Source organism: Macrobrachium rosenbergii, chromosome 1 (assembly GCF_040412425.1).
Source record: "Macrobrachium rosenbergii isolate ZJJX-2024 chromosome 1, ASM4041242v1, whole genome shotgun sequence".
NCBI classification, from domain to species: domain Eukaryota; kingdom Metazoa; phylum Arthropoda; class Malacostraca; order Decapoda; family Palaemonidae; genus Macrobrachium; species Macrobrachium rosenbergii.
Genome location: NC_089741.1, coordinates 18,428,657 through 18,450,666, shown reverse-complemented (window position 1 = coordinate 18,450,666; position 22,010 = coordinate 18,428,657). Strand labels below are relative to the sequence as shown.

The 22,010-nt window shown below is 37.9% G+C and overlaps 1 protein-coding gene across 2 annotated transcripts in view; it reads right to left on the bottom strand.

Moving 5' to 3' along the window:
- Positions 1 to 22,010, bottom strand: part of LOC136838659 (uncharacterized) — a 178,124-nt gene that overhangs the window by 5,603 nt on the left and 150,511 nt on the right. For both annotated transcript variants that reach the window (XM_067104121.1, XM_067104037.1), the window contains exon 4: positions 2,697 to 3,004. In XM_067104121.1, the coding sequence (XP_066960222.1) occupies positions 2,697 to 3,004 (308 nt within the window). The remainder of the gene's footprint in view (positions 1 to 2,696; positions 3,005 to 22,010) is intronic.

Sequence of the window (22,010 nt, the reverse complement as noted above, 5' to 3'; positions counted from 1 at the left end):
AGTGGGGAAAGTTAGGAAGATTTTATGTGGCCAACTGGATATAATAAAACATTTCGTCATGAAGTTGACACATTCCAATCTGTACTGTAGTGGGAAATATCCTTCTGTGTCCAGGGAGATGTGTGAGAAATAGAAAGATAAAGGAATGTGAACAGTAGTCTGTCACCAGTGGTTTAGCATTTTTTTCCAATGTAGGAGGGGCTTCAGTAAGAGGATGCTAGCAAAAATGAGTTTAGTAGACACATGGTTTTGAGACTGTCTTACATCTTTAAGAATAGAGAGCATACCTGTGAACAGATCACAACATCTAAAGGATAGTGGAACTGATTATTTTTGCAAATTTTGCTCTGCTTATTGGTGTTTGTGACGATAAATGACAAAGACTGATGAATGAAACTGAATATGCTGGCAAGATGTTACAAAGTGCATTTGAGAATGAGCCTCGTTATGACAACAATGGAAGGGTCGTTGGGCCTTAATTTCTGCAAAACAGTTTTTGATATTAGGGAAAAAAATACACATGATTGTAACAAGAATAAGGTGACAAGTTACTAGAAATGGTAAAAATGACGAAAGTCACCACAAATGGTAAAAATGAAGAAAAATGCTTTGCAGCCAAGGAGTGTACTAAGGGTTTCAAAGGAGGCAAACTGAAAAGTACAAGGATGATGACCATGAATTGATCTACGGATGGCTAAAGAACATAGAGATAAAACAGTGACACTTGAAATTTAGGAGCCTGCAAAGTACTGCACATATACAAGCAAAACAGGGGTGACAAGCTGAATCAATTCTCAGCCAATTAAATCAAGGTAATAAAAGGTAAGTGGTAAAATGTGCATGGTAAAATGTGTATATATATCAGTAGTTTAGGAAGAGATACTAAAAAAAAGTGATAGCCTGGAATGTTAAAGAAATAGCTAAAATAAAAATCCTATGCTGTGAATGAACGATAACGACTAGTTCCATGAAGAATACCCTATTCTCTCAACCAACCATTAAAGGGAAACGTTTTATACGGTAAACTAAAATTAAAAGTTTCTCAAAGGCAAAGTAAAATTCAATATCTAATAACAAATTAGTAAGATAACTTACTCATGGTAAACACTGCCATATTTGTAACAGTCACATTAACCAATTTTGGAAAATAAATCCCTCGTTCTGTTCAATTTCTTGCACATCCTTTTCTTTCACTTACCAGCAAGGCGAGAAAATTAAAATTTAATTTTAACATAAGTAAAGCAATTCAAAGAACTCTACCCTTAAATTATTTTATAATGTTATGGTAATATGGTAACTCAACATATTCTGATTTCCATATTAAATCAATCTTATAAAAGGTGAGAGAAACACCATGTCTGGAGGCAGTGCATGGAAAATACCCCTACTTTTTGGGAAATTCCAATAAAAACCTGGTTTCTTTTCTTTTAGAAAAGCATAGAAGTTAAATGAAAACGATTCTTGTTCAGGATCTTCACTAATATTTGGTAGTTAATCTAGAGATGGTCTAGACATGTGCAAGCGATAAAGAACTGTCCAGAAAAGCAGAAGAATAAAACTGGAAGTCTAACAACTATTGGACGGCCCAAGAAATTGTGAAAAATAAAAGAAATATAAGTGATAGATGAAGACCTAGACCTGATGGGGTTTCAGTCATAAAGATCACAGGTCAGGGGAGAATGGAAATAACTCATTTCACGTCTAACCCCATAAACGAAAATGGTGAAATAAAAAGGCCTGTGATGACACTGATGATTTTAACTAGGTCATTGATCAAAATCCTCAACTCACTCAGCTCTGGCCTCTTGCCAAGGACTGTGGACCGAACGGACAGAAGTATGGTGGAAAGAAGTGGGTCAAATGCAACATTACCTCTTTGGAACTGCTGATTCCTCCGATTTACGATAAAGCATGTCTACAATACAGGGGTGTCATTTTGGAGAGGCTGGGGGGGGGCAACTGCCCCCAAGACTCAAGTTGGCCCCCAGCTCAACTTGGCCCCCCTCACACCCCCAAGCCCTAAGAAGTAACAGCAGCGGGTTTTCCATTATTCCTACCGAAATTCAAATGTGTCACCACATTAAGTTATATCTGTCTGTCTGTCTGTCTGTCTGTCACACACAATGTTTGTTTGTCCGCCTATTTTGCTGAAATACCTAGCTCATGTGGCTTCAAAAAGCTCATAAAATAGCTCAAAGTAAAAAAAACCCAGCTAGTTAGGCTCGCTTCGCTCGCCAAACCATCTTTAACCCCCTCCCCACCCCCAACAAAAATCTGAAATGACGGCCCTGCTACAACAATTCCAGCAGTCTGTGTTTCTTTTACGAATCATTACTGTTCCAAAGATAACACTGGTATCAGTCGATATAAGTTCCACCAAAACGCCACCGGGTCGATCATTACTCGGAAATACTTTAGATTAATCAGACCACAATCACCATTCTTGTTTTTCAGTTTTATTTTTGAATGAAGGGGTGGAATTGGTTTACGGCAACGCTGAAGAAGCTGGAAAGCAAAGTGGGAAGAGACCTAAGGGTACATATGAAAGTAAAAATAATAAGTACAACATGTGCAATTGGAGGAGAAGGAACACCTCGTTACAAACCATTAATGATGCGCATGAGCGCCGGGCAAGATGAACCTCCTTCCCTCCCTCGCTTCATATGAAACGAAAGCAAAACCTCGATTCCCCTCACCTTCGTTTTCCCGCTCAGGGCGTTAATCGAGAGGCCACTCGACGACGCCACGTTGCTCTTCGCCACCGTCGTCTTTTTGGTAACCGTCTGCTTAGGCTGAGGGACAGACCCGGTTCCTTGCACCACGACTACGTTCGGAGGCTGAGGCTTGTTCTTGGCGGCTTCGACAATGGCAGCTGCTTGGGGTGGGAGGACGCCGGCATCAGCCCCTTTCGCAGTTGCGTCAGCTGCGCTTCCCGAAGACGAGGAGGAGGAAGAGACTGTCTGAACGGTGGAGGAGACTCTGACAGCCGTGTGCGATGATGCACCTGCAAGGATTAATGTCTTAATGACAACCAATTCTGAACTACAGGAGATATCTGAATAGTGTTCCTGGAAGAATGTTTGTTTTTAATAACCTATTGCTTCATAAAAAAATGCATTTTTAAAACAAGTAAGCAGATATAAGAAAAAAGTACAAAATTTTAACTATCGATATGCTCACTCTAAGAGTTTTCACTGTAGCAAAAACACACCGTAATAAATTAAACATTTCTTGGTAACAACACCAAAGCTACACGACACCTGGGGTATAATACATTACATTTACATCTAAAGAGGAGTTAAGCAATTATTTTACCATAAATTTCCACAGCACCACGCAACTCCTTTATTAGTGGCAATTCTCTCTCGATAACTTTCAAGTAAATCATACAAGGTACCGTAGGAAAAACCAGAATCCATGAGACAGCTGCTTTTCAATCGTATATAATGTAGGGTTGGGGTGAATGACAGGTCACATCAACCCTAGAGGCTGAATAGCGAGAAAAGTGGCGGGGAATGATATTATCGTGGCTGAACTGTAATTTGCGGTTCTAAAAGAACAGCCTATGGCTATGCATTGTCCACAACAATGACACAGAAGGTAATTATCATTTTCTCCAGTTGATGATATTCACAAATGACAAGGACTCGAAAAAACTAGGATCATTCAAGCTACAAATTTTTTTCTAAGCAGGAAAGCATTTGATAAAAACTAACCAGTTCTGCAGACGAAAAATGTCTCAAAAAGTATGAAAACTAGCTTCTCTTACAAAGCAGTTTCTCAGAAATTGTTGGCACTTTACAATGTACTGTCTCTAGGCTGTCTCTGGCGTAGCTTACCCACATCTCGCTACAATCCACTAATGTATCATTTATTTATTTATTCATTCTAATGAGATTTGTCTAAAAAAGCTGTTGTAGTACTTCCTGTTAAACGCTGACCAGAGGTATATTTTAAAGTGTCTGTAGTTAAGATGAAGTGTTGGGTTTAACGTATAACGAATATAGACTTCTGCTGTTTTTTTTCTAAACATTTTAATGTTTTCTTCCATAAGTCAGGGCAAGATCTTCGCTGTCAAAAACAACTGGATGGATTCAGGTGACGGTTTGTATAAAGATAAAACACTGCGGTTTTATGTCCGATTATAGAATACTTCACTTAATTCTAAATAATTTACTTTAATCGACTTTTTTTCTTCACCTAGAATCTTCCCATATTATTATGAAATGGGTTCACGGGAAATTCCTTCTCAAGGCTTCTGCAAGCCGATGACAAGATTCTCTCACTCTTAGTTTCTTGAAACATGAAGTATGCACCTTTCACATACCAGCAATTCCATGGTAGAATTACAAGTCACCCTGCTGACTGGTGTTCACTGATGTTACAAATGCGTGTGGCTGCCACTTAAGGTAACTAGTGGCGAGGGTTTATAGTGACAGTGAAATCAAGCTAACACCACCGAAAGTACAGCACTGTAGGTGTACAGACACAGTCGGGATGTGGAGAGGAAACGTGACTTCTGTAGCCTTGTTTAATTATACAATGTTAAAGAAGCCACATTGCCCTTAATGAATCGCCACCAAAAAAATCTATAGAACCCTATTAATATTCATGGTGTCGGTGAATTTAGCAGACAGAATTAGTTTGCAAATTATACATTAGTTTCCCGGCTTGGATTTTCAAGCTGATCGTTTAGGATACCAGCATATTAACAAACCCTGTTACCTCACCTGTCTTTTGCATGTATCAAAGTTGAGCACAACCTTATACTGTATACACAGACACAATATATATATATATATATATATATATATATATATATATATATATATATATATATATATATATATATATATATATATATATATATATATATATATTGTGGCGTAACTGTAATGAGGTCCCACCAAAGAATTTGAATCTGGGTGAGGTGGAGGATAGAGGTAACATAAGGGGATGGCAACCTCATCGCAGAATTCTAAGAATTAAGAGGTTCACACCATTAATTAAAGTGTTAAGTAAGGGAGACAAAAATATTTGTTTTCAAAAGACAGAAACAAAACATTTCCGCGTAATCCATTAAAGCGAGAAGTCAACTTCTCATTTTCCTCGCAGGCTTCTTGTTCGAGGATCTAAACCGCCCTTCACTCAATGCACTCAACATGTTTACACGTGATTGGCAGCCTCATGTGGGAGCGCAAACAAGGAATTGTTTACCTCGCAAGATGACGTCCACGAGGGAGACTTAGCGGAGGCAATTTACTCACTTTTTATTGGCCATCTTCTAACACACACACACACACACCGACAAACTTTCAAGATCACGGACTTTCAATTTCAGCAGAAGTATATAAACTGCACCAAGGAATAAAAATTCGATGCATATGCACGGAAAGATAAACACTTTCCGAAGAAAATTCTTTTAAACTTGCACATTATCTTGCCAGCGGTTTAAAAAATATTTGAATACCGGAGGAGCCTTTAGAGATCATTTCACGGAGTTTTCTGACTGCTACGTCAGTCGTGTGGGAAATATTCCACTACAATAATATGAACATAATGATGCAAGTGACAAGGCATTTTTTATAGATCAGAATTACAATACCATATCGGAAGATGCGCATTACCTATGAACGAAAATCTGGTATATGAATAACGTTGAGAAAAGCAAAATGGACAAGCCACCGCTCCCACCAACCTCCCTCTCTCTCTCTCTCTCTGTCCTTTACTCCTCCGTATACGACAGTAAAAGGAATATACGAAGCACTAGCACGATAAGCACGAAAGACTAGATGTACCAAATCTCCACTGAATAACTTACTATTTTATTTTCACTGTATAGTTACAACAAAATAACAATATGGACCTAGCCCCAATATCCACATATCCTCGCTCTCTCTTCCCGTGTCTAGTGACAGTAAAGGAATTGTGCGTGTGGGAGGTGGGCGTGGTCAGGAGCAGGTAAGTAGGTTGATGAAGGAATCTCAGAGAAAAAAGAACAAGCAACGAATACTGTATGCTGGACAAGATTTTTTTTTTTTTTTTGTTACTTTGAATCGACTCAGTTTTTTTATAGAGTGGGTTGACAGCAAGTAAAGCAATAGTTATAAAAACTGACGGTATCATAATTACGTCCATTTCCTATGCACCCCGCCACTCCTATATTAAAATATGAAAGTATGACGTGTCTACATTTTCTGAAATATAATTCATTGCCATGCTCACGTTACAACGCCATGCGCGGAATACAAAGTTTATAAACATATACACTGACCAGTTTCTTTGATGCCAAGAAACTTAGTCGACATTGTCATTTAAGGGGCAGGGGGTATTGGATGGTTGGTGGAGAAGGGGACAGACGCTTATTACATCGCCCAGAAGTATGCCGATTAAAAAAGCAACTTCAAACAAAATCCCAAACTGTAGTCTTGTAGACAATCAACCAACGAACAACTGGCAACGTACTTAATTATGAACCAGTGCAAGCGACTCCCCCATATTACAAATGCAAGATGTCACGTAGACCACCAACAATTTTTCTAGCGAACCAAGACCCCCAAAAGACAGACCAATGTGGACAAACCACCCTCCATCTCGACCGAACCCAAGCCGAAGAGGGACCACAAACCAAACCGAAATTTCAACATGTTGGCCTTGGATCTGATGTCGAAGACTAATCTTCTCTTGTGCATCCCTCATTGGAGAGTTTTTTACGCCTTACTGGAGGCTACTGCTTGCTTGTAAAAAGAGCACACGCTCGGTGATACCAACTATGAGTCCAAAAGCTCGGTGAAACCTTATATTAAGTCTACACGCACAAGCATACCAGTATTATTGATATCAAGTCCTTGTTTGACTTTTGGGATTTATGTGACTTACTGCCATCCTCAACCGACTCATAAAAAAGTTGTTTACGTGTCAACAGTGGTTGACAGTCTCTGGCTGGTTACCCATCCAAGACGAAACATTGAGTCATATTAGAGATAGTGAGACCAGCGGTGCAATGTCACTCCATGGAATATCACTGTCGACCAACAAATATTTATAGATACTTTTGTCTTAGATCAAGATATTTTCTTTTTCATAGCTCGAAATTTCAATCGAATTGTATCCATCACTAGAACACAATTTGCTTTTAGCCAGCTGAATTACAGTAACTAATACAGAAATAAAATATAACAACTGAGTTAAACGAAACTGCACAAATACAATAGCTAGCCAATTAGAATAAGTTGTTTTAATCAACATATACAAAATGGAGTTATTAAGCAGAAAAAATACAAAATTACTACACAGGCAAAAGTATAAGCTTCGAATGTACACAAACACGCCAGCACACGAGAACAACTAAAAACAACCGCCTTTTCCGCCGAAACAACATTCCTAATTAACGAAGTTTCAGAAGTATTGTTACTAAAACTTGATCAAAAGAAAAGCTACAAGTTACACGATTCAGTGGCGGAGATGGGGTATTACCCAGCCATCCTTCCCGAGTGGGGGGAAGGTGGGGGGGGGGGTACACTACCCCTGAGAGTTCCAGCCACCCGTCTTCCAATTTCCTGGAAGAATAAAGCCATCCAGTTGGATCCACTTCGATACTAATTAAGCGAACTTCCTGATAAGGTCCTGAACTAATTACGCCGACGCTGATTGACCACAAAATCAATCCTCCGCGAGAGAGCAATATTCCATTAGGTGACATTTTCCCCTTTTCTCTGCGATTTACAGTTGGGTTGCTAAGTCTCGAACCCAAAACGTTATGACTAGCCGTGATTCTATTAAGGGATCGCTCAGGTTCACCTTAGGCTTATCTGCGCCTATTTTAGGATGAGAATTTTATCCCAATGCTCTGTAACACCTTCTGACAAACGGGTACAGCAATATTGGAAAGTCCGCTATCTATCTATATATATATATATATATATATATATATATATATATATATATATATATATATATATATATATATATATATATATATATATATTATACATGCATATACATATATAATATAATATATATATATATATATATATATATATATATATATATATATATATATATATATATATTATATTATATATATGTATATATTATATATATTATATATATTATATATATTATATGTGAATGGTACGGTGTGTAAAAGGTGGTTTGACGTTCTACTGATGAGCCTCTGTGTATGAAGAGCCTAATCTTGTGGTATTTTTCCGCAAGTTGATTTATACGTGATTCTGCAATTAAAAGAGGGTTGTAGTAATCACTGTCTATCCTTTTCTCATACAAACTAATCGTAGTGGATATATATATATATATATATATATATATATATATATATATATATATATATATATATATATATATATATATATATATATATTACATATTACTGTATATGTAATAACCAAAAAACCTACCTCTTTATTTTTACAATCTTTTATTATCAGAAATAAAGGAAACTTTGACGACATGGAAGTTTGAGCATTATGTTTCACCGATAAGGCTTAAGAAGCCTCGCACGTGAAAAACTCATCATCATCCATTAGCCTGTCTTCCCCCTATCAACTCTAGTTACACGTGCCATAATTCTAGGAGCACTTATGGTTCAATAAATGATAGCCTATCAACGGAGTGAGTTTGATAAAATCTAAACATTTGTGCTATTCTTAATTTCGGTACAGTTTAACTTATTGCTTGAAATCTTTATGCTTCACTGCCATCAACAATTGATTCAAACGGATGCTATGGAGAGAGAGAGAGAGAGAGAGAGAGAGAGAGAGAGAGAGAGAGAGAGAGAGAGAGAGAGAGATAATAATAATAATAATAATAATAATAATAATAATAATAATAATAATGCCTTTATTTCCGCATTTTAGCTTCCAGTGGCTATTGAGAGAGAGAGAGAGAGAGAGAGAGAGAGAGAGAGAGAGAGAGAGAGAGAGAGAGAGGGTCATAGCTCCCAAGGTGTTACAATTCATTGGGGTAAAATAATTTTAAAGCACACGCGAATATAAAAATAAGGAGAAGGCGGCAATGCAACTTGGTCCAATGCTTGGAACGAGCCTCTGCAGCCTGGTCTACGTAGGAGGCGGTGGGCTAAAATAGGGTCCTGAAAGTCGACCAAGTTTGCAGGTGAACTTATCAGTCCTCCCCTGGTGCAACTTTAAATAAACAGAGGAGCTGTCAACGACGCACTTGGATGCAAATTGCGCAAATGAAGACGCAAGTCTGAGTCTCATTAAGTGACACCACAAAGGTCGTTAGCGGCCATTATAACGAAACCTGACAACTTGTAATTACAACAGAGGCAGCTAGAAGCAAGGCGGTTACATCGGGAAGGCCTTTAAAATAATAATTAATTGTTTGTGGGTACATTTCTGTACGTGCCACTGCGCGCGGTAGTGTCCATGTTCGAAATAAGTAGAAAATGTATATGTAACAACCAAACAAGGTTATTTAATTGTTTTAGATACCACAGAATCCAATACTAATTTTGACATTTTTGAAATGGAAGAAAAATAAAAAAAAAATATCCAAGGCAAAAACTGCAAACACAAACAGCACTATCGTTCACAAAAACTATGGTCGTGATGCATGGCTCTACAAAGTAGTATCAAGGTATTTTTAATAATCGGTCTCAATTCGAATACGATATTCGTTTCTCAATCTCGTGAGGTATATAAGGTATCTGCTAATTTCTTCGAAAAGCAAGGAAACGTGCACGACAATCATACACATCTGCCTTCCCAGAAGAAGAAACTTACTGCCATATCCCTTAACAAGATCTCTTTGAGCTCTTATGGGAATTTCGAAAACCAAACATAATTTGATGAGGTAAGTTTTCCATTCGTCGGCATAACTTTCCTCAATGTAATCATCTCTTTGTGACATCCAGGAGAGAGAGAGAGAGAGAGAGAGAGAGAGAGAGAGAGAGAGAGAGAGAGAGAGAGAGAGAGAGAGAGAGAGAGAATCAAATTAATTGTCACGAATTTGTTTCATGACCTAATTAGTTCTTATGAAAAGTTGAATGAAGTCTTGTTGGCGACGAAGATGATTTTCGATGAATGCGAGATGCGACATTTAAATATCACCAGTTCATGGAAAGACCGTTTCGTGCCCTTCTCTTATGTCTATTACCAGATACTAAATCCTTGATGACCTGAAAATTGCCCCGCCCGTCTCCTGTTAACGTTCTACTCAACGAGTGTTCTGGAAACATGTCTTGTGCTTCTTGGTAACGTTCTACTTGGCCTTCTGAGATTGTTCCATCATTCTCCAAGTATCTCTCCACTTGAAGAGTCCTCTGGATATGTTTCACCCGTCTCCTAGTAACCAGTGGTTCTCAACTTTTTTTTGGCTCAGGCAACCCTTCACCATATGCCAGAATGACATTCCCCCTCCTTTCCATAAAATGTCTGCCTCAAAGGGTGCATTCCAAATAATATGCAACAAAATGTTAACACAAACACACACAAGCTAGCAGAGAGAAAGCCCAGCGTGACCTCTCAGCACTGCGGACCGATGCACTCTGCGTTTTGTGTGGTCCTAGAGCCAGTTTGAGCCTGCCGATCTGTGGTCACAATTTCCCCCTGAAACTCTGAGATTCCACCCTGCATGAGAACCACTGTCGAGACCTTTTTCACTTGCCTTTTAATAGCGTTCTACTTTAGGTCCTCTGGAAAACTTTAATTGTTTCCTGGAGATTTTTTTTTACTCATAAACGTTCCCCCTGTCTCCTCGTAACGTAAAGTTTTCCTTCTCTCCTTGAAAAGTTTCTATACTTGAAAGTGAAACGCTTCCTATTTTGGAAACTTTCCACACAGCTCATGGAAACCTATCTCCTGAAAACGATTATCTTGATTTTGGTACGGCCTGTATGTTGTCTGGAAACGTTCTTTATGCCAAAGATCTCGTGAAAAACATATAATAATAATAATAATAATAATAATAATAATAATAATAATAATAATAATAATAATAATAATAATAATAAATTTTTAATAATAATAATAATAATAATAATAATAATAATAATAATAATAATAATAAATTTTATTTCAGCTGAAGGCCATATACTGTACATGGAATATACAAAGTAGAGACAATAACATACACAATCTAGATACACGAGATGGCATGATACAAAATGATAAATCGGCAATCCCCACACAGTTGCTGAAGAAGTATAAAAAATAGTATTCATAATTATGGTAATGACAGTAATAATACTGAGAATAGTAGAAAAACCTTAAAAATTATAATTGAAAAAGATTGCATGCAATTAATTTCCAGCTCGGACCTCAGGTAGTTGTTCTGAGTTCCTGCCTTCAATTAAGATGACGATGCCATCACATAAGGAAGCATATTCAAACAGAACCTGTATTTTCTCTCTCTCTCTCTCTCTCTCTCCTTACAAAGGCCAAACACCTGAGCTCTTCAGACTTATCTCATGCGACTTTTTGGACGCACCGTTACAATAACTGCACTTCTGGGAACAATTACTGTAAAACCAAAATAGAGCGAGTTGATCAATAGTTTCACGCTGGATGTTCGGAAAATCTAAATCTAACTTCACAGTGTATCATAAAACTATCTGAAACGTCACGACTGGCTTCGATCTCAGATTATATATAGATCTGATTTATGAAGTCTGGTCTGATGACCTGGCACTAGAACCTTTAAGTTACTCAGTACCGAGATAAAAAAAATAGAAAAATCTATAAATCAATAAACGTCCGTTTTCACAGCAACAAAATACCGTGTTATGCTCTCATAGCTGGTGACACGCACGTTACGGGCTCGGTGCTCTTGGAAGGAACATGGCCCGACTAATATGCTCCTCCTTTCCTTGCCACAGTGAATACTGAAGAGCAAAATCTAAGCAGCTTCCTTATATAAACGTAAAGCGACGAGAAAGTGACCGGTGTCTGCTGACGAGGAAAATCTCAGGAGAAAATTTCAAAAGGAGGAAAATCCCTAGACAAATTCAGAGGCAGCGCTTGAGCGAAAGTGTCAAAGGAGGAAAACCCATAGAGAATCATTCCAGGGACGAAAATATTGCAGTATCCTGCAGCACGAATTTAGGTCAAGGCCGAATGGAGTCCACAGGAAAAATCCAACAGAAAGTAGAATGACATCTCTGGACGTAATGTCGAAACCAGTTAATTTTTTTTTTTTTTTTGTCTCGGCTACTCTGAGCTGTACTTGTACTCTTGACAGTGAGCATTTTTCTCGGAGAGGCATCCTCGTACACGAATGACTCTCTAAGTGTGTCAAAAGCCATGCTCGGCAATTTTTCTTTGTACATATTCATCATTTTTTAACTTTTCGTGCAACGAGCTGATGCAGCATAAATGTTAATATGGTGGGGCAACACAGAGGAAGCTTAATCTAAAACCGAAACTCGCCCTGAAAACAGGAAATGATCAAAGGCACAATCTGGCGAATGAGGTTAAAAAAATATTGTTGAACGCTTACAGAAGCATTAAAACTCCAATAGAAATTAGAACGATATCTCTCTTTTTTTTTTTTTTTTTTTAATCTACATGAGATTCATCTAGAAAAATGTCTGAACCTGCAAAAAAAGACATCGTCTATGGCCTTGGGTACTAAGCATCCACGCGCTTCTGAAGTGAAAGTAGAGAGAGAGAGAGAGAGAGAGAGAGAGAGAGAGAGAGAGAGAGAGAGAGAGAGAGCGCATATGACTCCGATGGCAGGTTCCTTTTTTTTTTTTTTTTAAATACTTAAGACGTTGAAATTTTTTTGTGCATCTTTCCATTCTAACGAGACTCGTCTGGGGAAAGTTCATTAAATTTCATGTTACTGGAAGTTTAACCATTATTAAAACCACAGACTGTACAACCATAGCTAGTGGCATTATTAAATAACCCATTTAGCCGAGGTTCGTTAAAATCTATATCGTCATGCAAAAGAAAACAGAACACAATAAATAAGACAATAAAATATAAGATGGATATTTCACGACAGGTTCAAAATGCTCTCTGGATCCGAAGCCAACATCCAAACAAATCGAGCCCCCGAGGGGGACTCGGCCGGATCGCCTTGCAGCTTCTGAAATCCGATAGACAACTGGTTGAAGAAAGAGGATCGAGTAGGAGTCACAGACAGGAGCAGCAGCTTAGGGCCCCCCTCGTACCATGCCCACACATGGAGACGGATGGGGGGGGGGGAGCAGTCCCGAACGAGATCAGATTGTTTAGCAGATGTTCCTCGTGCCCCTCCGTAACTGGTCAGCATACCGGTTAATCAGGTTCGCCTCTCGGTCAAGTGGGTGATATAGGCAGCTGTGGTCGCCCCAAAAGGGTTCATGAAGTACCATTATGGGTCATTTCATTTTTTACATGCATTCTTCGAACGGCTTCTGTTACATTAAAAGTAGCAGACTAGCTCTGGTTACGTTTCTTAATTTTCTGTTTGTAAACTGTGCGTCTTTGGAATTGATCATTATTCGAAGAGGATTAAAATTAGGAGGCAAGCTACAAGATAAAAGTTAATGAAGGCATCTCTTAGGATCTTTGGGGTGACAGCTGTCTTTCATCTTACTACAAAATGATTCAAGTCTGTATGCATATGTATCAGCTGTCCAATAAGAAATTATTCAGTTAGAATTCTGTTACAAAGCTCTGGCCACATTCCATCTCCTTGATAAGAAAGCAGGACTACTGATTCTCATTTAAGTCTACCAAGTCTTCAACCTATTTTTGTCAACAGCGCGATTCCACCCACTACAATTTCCAGCTGTGACATTCTCGTTCTGATGTATTTGCAGTTTTACTTCTTCGAAAGCTGCGAGCGGCTTGCAACTTTTCCTCTTCAAAAGGCTGGTCTTGCAACTAACTTTCTACTTGAAAAAGCTGACTTTTGCTAACTTTCCTCTTTGAAAAGGCTGGCTTTGTGTAACTCTCCCCTTTGAAAAAGCTGACCTCGTGTAACTTTCCCTCTAAAATGGGTTGGCACAGTATGTAACTTTCCATTTTCAAAAGGCTGGTCTTGCGTATAACTTTCCTCCTACTAATTTAGAAAGGGTGACATTGCGAGAAACTTTCCCCTCTTCGAAATCCTGATCTTGCAGGCAACTTTCCCTTCAAAATGATCAAATAAATAAATGTATACACATTTGTATATATATATATATTGGTTAAAATCCCCCTGGGCCTCTGTAGACTTATAGGGCAGGCGCTGATCTCCTGTTTCTTAGGCTGACAGCCAGTGGGGGGCAGGTCCCAATGCCTGTGACACATGGCCAGTGTGGCACTAGGCCCACTGTTTAACTTCCCAGCCGGAGGGCTGGTCCCTATTCTCCTAGTGTGCCTCTGGGTTTTTTTCGGACCGCTAGGTTGACGGGCTGACGGATTTTTGCAGTGGCGCAATTTGAATCCTGGCCCTCTCGACTGATAGCCGAGAATCATGCCACTGCGCCACCACGGCGGCATATATATATTTTTATGTTTTAGCAGTTGGTTAAAGATTCATGAAACTATGCCTTTATTAGATAAAGCTCTCCATGCGCCAGCACCAACGGGTAATTCTTCCCCTTGTAGAGTGAAATTCATGGAAAGCAAGTGTACGCTGGGTAAGGTTGAAATATTGAAAGAAAACGAGCGATTGTGAATAGTGTCTTTCTTTACGTTAGGTCATGGTTGAGCAAGAATCGCTCTATGAATTTGCGTGTAGTGGGTGTACATAGAACATTATATATATATATATATATATATATATATATATATATATATATATATATATATATATATATATATATATATATATATATATATATATATATATATATATATATATATATATAGTTATATGTATGTATATTATATATATATATATATATATATATATATATATATATATATATATATTATATATGTATATATATACATATACATATATATACATACATACATACATATATATAATCTATATAATATATATATATATATATATATATATAATATAATATAATATATATATATATATATATATATATATATATAATATATATATATATATATATATATATATATATATATATATATATATATATATATATATATATATATATATATATATATATATATAATGTTCTGCATACACCCACTACAAGCAAATTCATAGAGCGATTCTTGCTCAACCATGACCTAACGTAAAGAAAGACACTATTCACACTCGCTCGTTTTCAATATTTCAACCTTACCCAGCGTACACTCGCTTTCCACGAATTTCACTCTACAAGGGGAAGAATTACCCGTTGGTGCTGGCACACGGAGAGCTTTATCTAATAAAAGCATAGTTTCATTAATCTTTAACCAACTGCTAAAACATAAAAAGATCGACATAGGAGGAACAAGCAACTTCACAAGGCTAACAAACCTCAACTGCTTGAACGGTTGAGGTCATGAAACTCATGACTGGATCTGACCTTTTTGTGACCCACTAAACACTGCGCCATGATTTGAAAGGAGCCCCCAAGTGCGGGGAAAAAAAAAAAAACCCTCCAGCGCAGCAAGGAAGTTGAGCAGAGAGAAGAATAAATGTCAGCTCGATTATGTCACATCCCAATATTATAAAAATAAGAGACGTTTAAAACAGAAACAAAGCAACTTTATTTTCAAATAGGAGGAAATACATTTGGAATGAACCGTCGGCTGTGGCCGTTCTCTGGTAAATGATGCAGGTTCGAGAATAATGTCTAGGCACAGCATTATATATCTAGTCTGCCGGTACAGTGGTTAGTGTCGTGGCATGCCACTCAGGTGTCGCGGGTTCGCGTCTCCCCCAGGACGATGAAAAATCACTGGCTCTGTATCATGATCGGTTACTGCTGCAGTGCGGGGACTGCGGAGGGAGGTTGAAACCAACATTCTTTGGAAGCTTGAATTTCAAGTCAATGGCCCCTTTATGACTGTTTCATGTGAACAGGTTTCATATACTGAAAAAAAATAACAACAACAACAACACTAATAATAGTAATAATAATAATAATAACAATAACAATAATAATGATGATAATGATAATAATAATGTTCTTATCGATCTCCGTTAAGCCTGCTAAGCTTCTACTGACTTAGTGATTTTATCTGTTAGTAAGTCGATTGTGATAAGGCCCTGCAATCAATGAATCACCTGGTGATAATTCGACTGTAATGGGTCTCTCAGCTGGGGGTAACGCGAATGAAAATCAGATTGTCAAAACTGAATGGGAGGTGGTTGGGGGGAGTGTCGGCTATGTAGTCTCCACCCAACCGAAAGAAAATCATCCCCCACCAACACACACATACACACAACACCGAATATACGTTGAAATAACCAACGAACCGGAACTGCTGGATATGTATAAAAATACCTAATCTTATCTTTACTTCTGAGAAATGAATGAATGGTTTAAGGTTATCTGGCATTCCTATGTCTAGGTTTGAGGGTCATGGGCGCTTGTAATCGAATTTCAAATTATATTTGAAAATCGCTCAACCTGCTACAATATGCCGATCACACCAGTGTCCTAAGTATGTTACAGATTTCGAAGCATCCGAGTCGTGGGATGAAGTTGCTAACCCCAAAACGGCCATGTGAGCTTAAAACTGACACAAAAATATATCTACACACTTTTCAATCGTCTCACAAGAACCTTTTTCATGAGGTTATTCGACTGCGAAGAGTCACTGGAATTTTTCGCCACACTAAAACCAGGTGGAAAATGGGCGGAGTAAAATTGTTATTACGCATGTTCTTGTATGAGAGAAGGCGCCTACCAAAACATGCCTGACTTCATTCATGCCACGAACATAGAAACAAAACTAGCTGCTTTGTGTCCAGTTTGGCGACATGACGTCAAAGGCTGTCATATGAGACGGTGGCCCTTCCGTTATCACAGAACGCGGACGAATCACGATGAAATAAAGCTATTACATAATGCGAACGAAGGCATCAAAATAAGGAAAGAACTTAAATCCCCTTCACTTTGAGAGAATATGATCATAGTGTCAAATGCAAGAATTCTACCAGTCACTCGCGCTGCATGAAGAATGCACAAATTTCCCTTATTCTCGAGATGGAAATGTATATTCCAATACAACAGACGCCTGTTTTTTCAGCTGTAAAACAACCCACACACGATATAGGTCATTAGTCCCAGCAGCAAGAAGTAAATGTTCGATTCCCTCGGAGGATTTTAGTTCTGTTCCGTCTAATTTCACGATGCTTCCGATGACCTAAGAAATGAAAATTTTAACCTGTGAGATAGCCGACTGTGGTGTATGGCAACTAGGATGGAAAAGGCCACATCCTAAAGAACTGACGAAAACTGCCAGACTAACACTTTATGAAGACATCCCCAACGGTGGCAATAAGACGTGTGGAGAAAGTAAATCTCTGCAGATGCGTTACACACACATGCACACACATATACATTATATGTATGTATATATATGTATATATATATATATCTATATATCATATATATATGTACAAGCATATATATTATATAATAAATGTGATCATATATATATATATATATATATATATATATATATATATATATATATATATATATATATATATATATATATATATATATATATATTAGCTATCCCAGCAGTGGAAATAAGACGTAAGGATAAAATTAATCTCTACACACCCCTATACATATATATATATATATATATATATATATATATATATATATATATATATATATATATATATATATATATATATATAGTGTGTGGTGTGTGTGTACGCACGTACGTATATGTGTCATTTATCCCAGAACATCACCAACAGGAACGACCCAAAAAGGGTCAGGAAAAGAACCAAAGCGGAGGAAACGCCCAGGCAGCCAGGAGAGGAAAAAAATGAGTGGCAGAGGAAATACTCAAGTTGGCAGGAGGAATTTCATTATTCAAGTCTGGGAAAGAGAGAAAGGAAGGAAGGAGGGAGGGAAGGAAGGAAAGAAAAGGCAAAGGAAAGAGGCGAGGATGACACCAATCACCTGAGGAGGACCTACAAAGGTTTTGGATTACTTCACTTTTTTTTTTTTTACACAGGCCAACCACATTTCCTGAGAATGCAATGATCACCACACAGCTAAAATAGACAGTTCTTGTAATTTAACATTCACGATAATAATAAAAAAAAAAGTAATGCAAATGACTTGAAGAACAATCATAAAAACACAGCACTGCTGGGTTCATAAAAATCTGTAAAAGAAAAATCTTCAAGATAAAAAAAAAAAAGTTGAGATAAAAATTCTCTCAACACATTCTGAAAAGTTCAAATTATAATTAATAATACACATAACATTAGCAACATCAACTGTGCAATGAATAACAACAGAAATACATGTAGAGCACATAACACCACATATGTAATCCACCACATAGTAAACATGTAATAGTATAAGACATATCACTTACCATATAAAAAATTAATGGTGGGTTGCATGCTGTAGGGAAAAGAAAGTCAATTCTAAACATATCTACTGTAGTCTACATTAGCTTGCATAAATCAGTGCTCCCTTAACTTAAAACTACAGCATACACCGCCACCTGGTTAAGTTCGCAAAACATGGGAACGTTAACAGAGGGGAGTTTAAGGGGAAGAAAGGGGAATTTTATTCCGGGTATGAGGTCAAAGGATTCAGGAAGGATAATTAATAGTCAGCGAATTAGATAACCGAATCTGGAAGGCAAAATAGTCAGGGTATGAGTTTTGGGAAATCGAAAGGAGAAATACAGCAGTCAAGGAACGAAGTAAAAGATTTCAAAAGATGAGATAAAGGAATTAAAAGGAAAACAGAGTAAGAAGTTAAACTACTTTTAAAATGAAAAATATCGCAAAACAGTAAAGGGATGAGGTGAAGGCATTATTCTAAAGGGAAAATAAAACAGTCAGGGTAAGAAGTAAAGGAATCTGAAAAGAAAACAGTACAATAGGCATGGAAGGAGGTAAAGAAATAAAACTGAAATGGGCAAAATAGTCAGGGAAAAATAGTCAAAGCAGTATATCAAGGAGAAGGGTCAATTTTAATCCTTCAAGAAATATCGATTTCTGAGTTTTCTCTTTTTTATAGTTTCCTGTAACGTCGTACTTCGGTCTTCGGTAAACATGGTGCTGTCAACGCTTAAAACTCCGTTAACTTTTTACACAGTTTTTTCCCAGTCGCAAGAAGGATCGTATTCAAGAGCCCTGTGTGAATATTCGTTTACTCTTGGACTGAAGCTCCTGAAGAGGATTCTGTTTAAGACGACAGTCATGACCTGGGTTCGGCGTTCACTCCAATTGACCTCTGTCTGTCTTTCAGATAATGAGTACTTTATGAGCTTACGAGAGAGTGAGTTTGGGGCGTATCGGTTGCTTGCGCAATTTCACCATACTAAAAATTTATGTTTGGCAAGATACGAAAGCACTTCTCTGCAATCCTCTCGTCAAAATAGCAAATTCAAGCATCATGGCAACAGTGAAAGTCTGCCTCCATTCCAAATAGCCAACCTTCATTCTGCATGATAGGTTTATCCTAAAGCCTCATTCGTAGAGCTTTACTGCGTGCAATCACTGAAGTGAAGGGCAAACTGGAGAGAGAGAGAGAGAGAGAGAGAGAGAGAGAGAGAGAGAGAGAGAGAGAGAGAGAGAGAGAGAGAGAGAGAGAAATTAATCACTGAAGATATCGTGTTTCAAATATGAAACGACCCTTCTCTTCGGTGTCAAAATTCTTTTGTCAAAAATACAATCTACGAGAATGTTTTGGGCAATTTTAACCCTTACAAGTGTTGGAATGTTATAAGCATTCAAGATTTAGGGAGTTTCTTTGGTTGTTTAGATTAAGCTAGCCTTTTACTGACGTCGGCTCTTGCCCTTAAAACATCCCGTAACATTTTCCGTTTATGTTTGTATCGCTGCTGATCTAATACAGTGGAAGGAAAGAACTTTCAAATGGCAGCATTTTTTCCTTCTACCTCATCCCTCTTACAACAAACAACGCTCTCCTTCGTTCCAAGATTTCTTGGAAGCACAAGAGTCGCGTCACAAAAGTGGAAAATCCATGGTTATGTAATGTAATGTATATTTCGTTTTAATTCGGAAGCCAATGGGACTGGCAATCCTGACTCAAAAAATTATGCGATGAAGGACAGCTTAATCTGGAAGGGATAAGATCAGCATCAAGTAAATTTCAAAGCTCATATGGATAGAAGGAAATTAACTTCAGCTTGACAAGACGTCTTCACATGGTACTCGGTGACGAAAACCAGTTTTTTTAAATACTACATTGCAAAATTATGTATTTTCCATTAGTCACGCACTGGCCATCCGTAACATGTATCAATAAATACTGCATCTTCACAGTTGTATTCCATCACTATGCGTGGGACAACACCACCAGTTCAGGTTTATCGTTATCTTGTCGTCACTTCACTCGAGTCAATATCGGTCTCGGACATTTTATCTAACCACAGGACCTTGCAGTGGGTGGATAGATGCTTCATTCATGAAACTACACAACTGATCGCTCTATGTATCATCATACATCTCCATAAGCATACGCAAATCACAACACACGCACAACAAACTCAAACACCCACACTCACTGCCACATACACACATACATTCTCAAGCTGCGTGAGGAGTGTCCACCGCAGAGCAAATACCAATTATTACCAACGAAACAAAGCCTCGACTTCGGAAATCAGTCCACAGATCCAGAGTAAAAAACCCAGAGGGAGAATCATTTTTCCTCTTGCTTCCTGTCCCACTCAACTGTCTACTTCCGGGCCGGGCCAAACTGTTTAGAATTCTGTCCGTTCATTCTCCTTTGAGGATTCTCCGCTTCCTCTCGAAACTTGTTCTGTAGAAGCCGCAAAAAGCAAAGGATCACGGGGAATGCAGAAGGATGGATTTCGGGAGATTTTTATCAGTGCTACGAACACACTGCATATGCAACATATGAGAGAGAGAGAGAGAGAGAGAGAGAGAGAGAGAGAGAGAGAGAGAGAGAGAGAGAGAGAGAGAGAGAGAGAGAGAATTTAACATAATCCGAGGAAAGCGAGATTTAGCAAGAGCCAAATGAAGAGAAACCGATTTTTGCACAAGCCTTGGGGGAGAGAGACGCAGAGGTAGGACAGTTCCTATACATTCAGTGATTTCTATTGTAAGTATCTAATCCTATAGAGAACAAGGCAGTAGACAAGGTTAATACGTCAATACAAAATCTAAGCCTCAATGAAGGATTAAACGAACATGCTTCCATATGCAGCCCAACAACAGAAGTCAACAGAATTTTCTGCATAAAAAAATACATAAAAAACTGTCAGAGGCAACCATTCAAAAATTTACAATGAGGGTTTCAAGCAATATTAGAAATTACGTGATACTCAACATACAAAATAAATGTCTTATAGGGGTTTGTTGATAATTATATAATTAAATTATGACACAGGCAACCCATGAATTTCAAAAATAATTACCTCAGGATTTGGTATCACTGTGATGTCCGAAATTATTTTACAAGTAACTTGTCCATTAAGAAAATATAATGAAAATTCTATGGAATTTCTTCCGGCATGAAAATATCCCAAGCCGCAGTTAGGCAACCTAATTACAAAATGACAAAAATTCTAGTGATTCTCCATCAGGAATTACGTCACAATCTGCTAAATGAAGAATAACTGACGTAATTTTTATCTGTCATTTGATATTAGAATTTTACGCAAAACAATGTATCCAGTTCCCTGACACTCGAATTGACAAAACTACGCAAATGACATCCTACTTGAAATATTTATGAGGCTTTAAAGGCGACATTGGGACATCGTCTTTTCGATGACCTCAAGCAGTACCAACGCCAGATAGTACAAATCAGTCAATCAACCTGCATATTAGAAACTATGTAATCAGACAAGTCATGGAGAGAGAGAGAGAGAGAGAGAGAGAGAGGCTGATCTTAAGATTCGAGTTTCCATCAATATCCGTTATTGGATCAGCTACTTTGG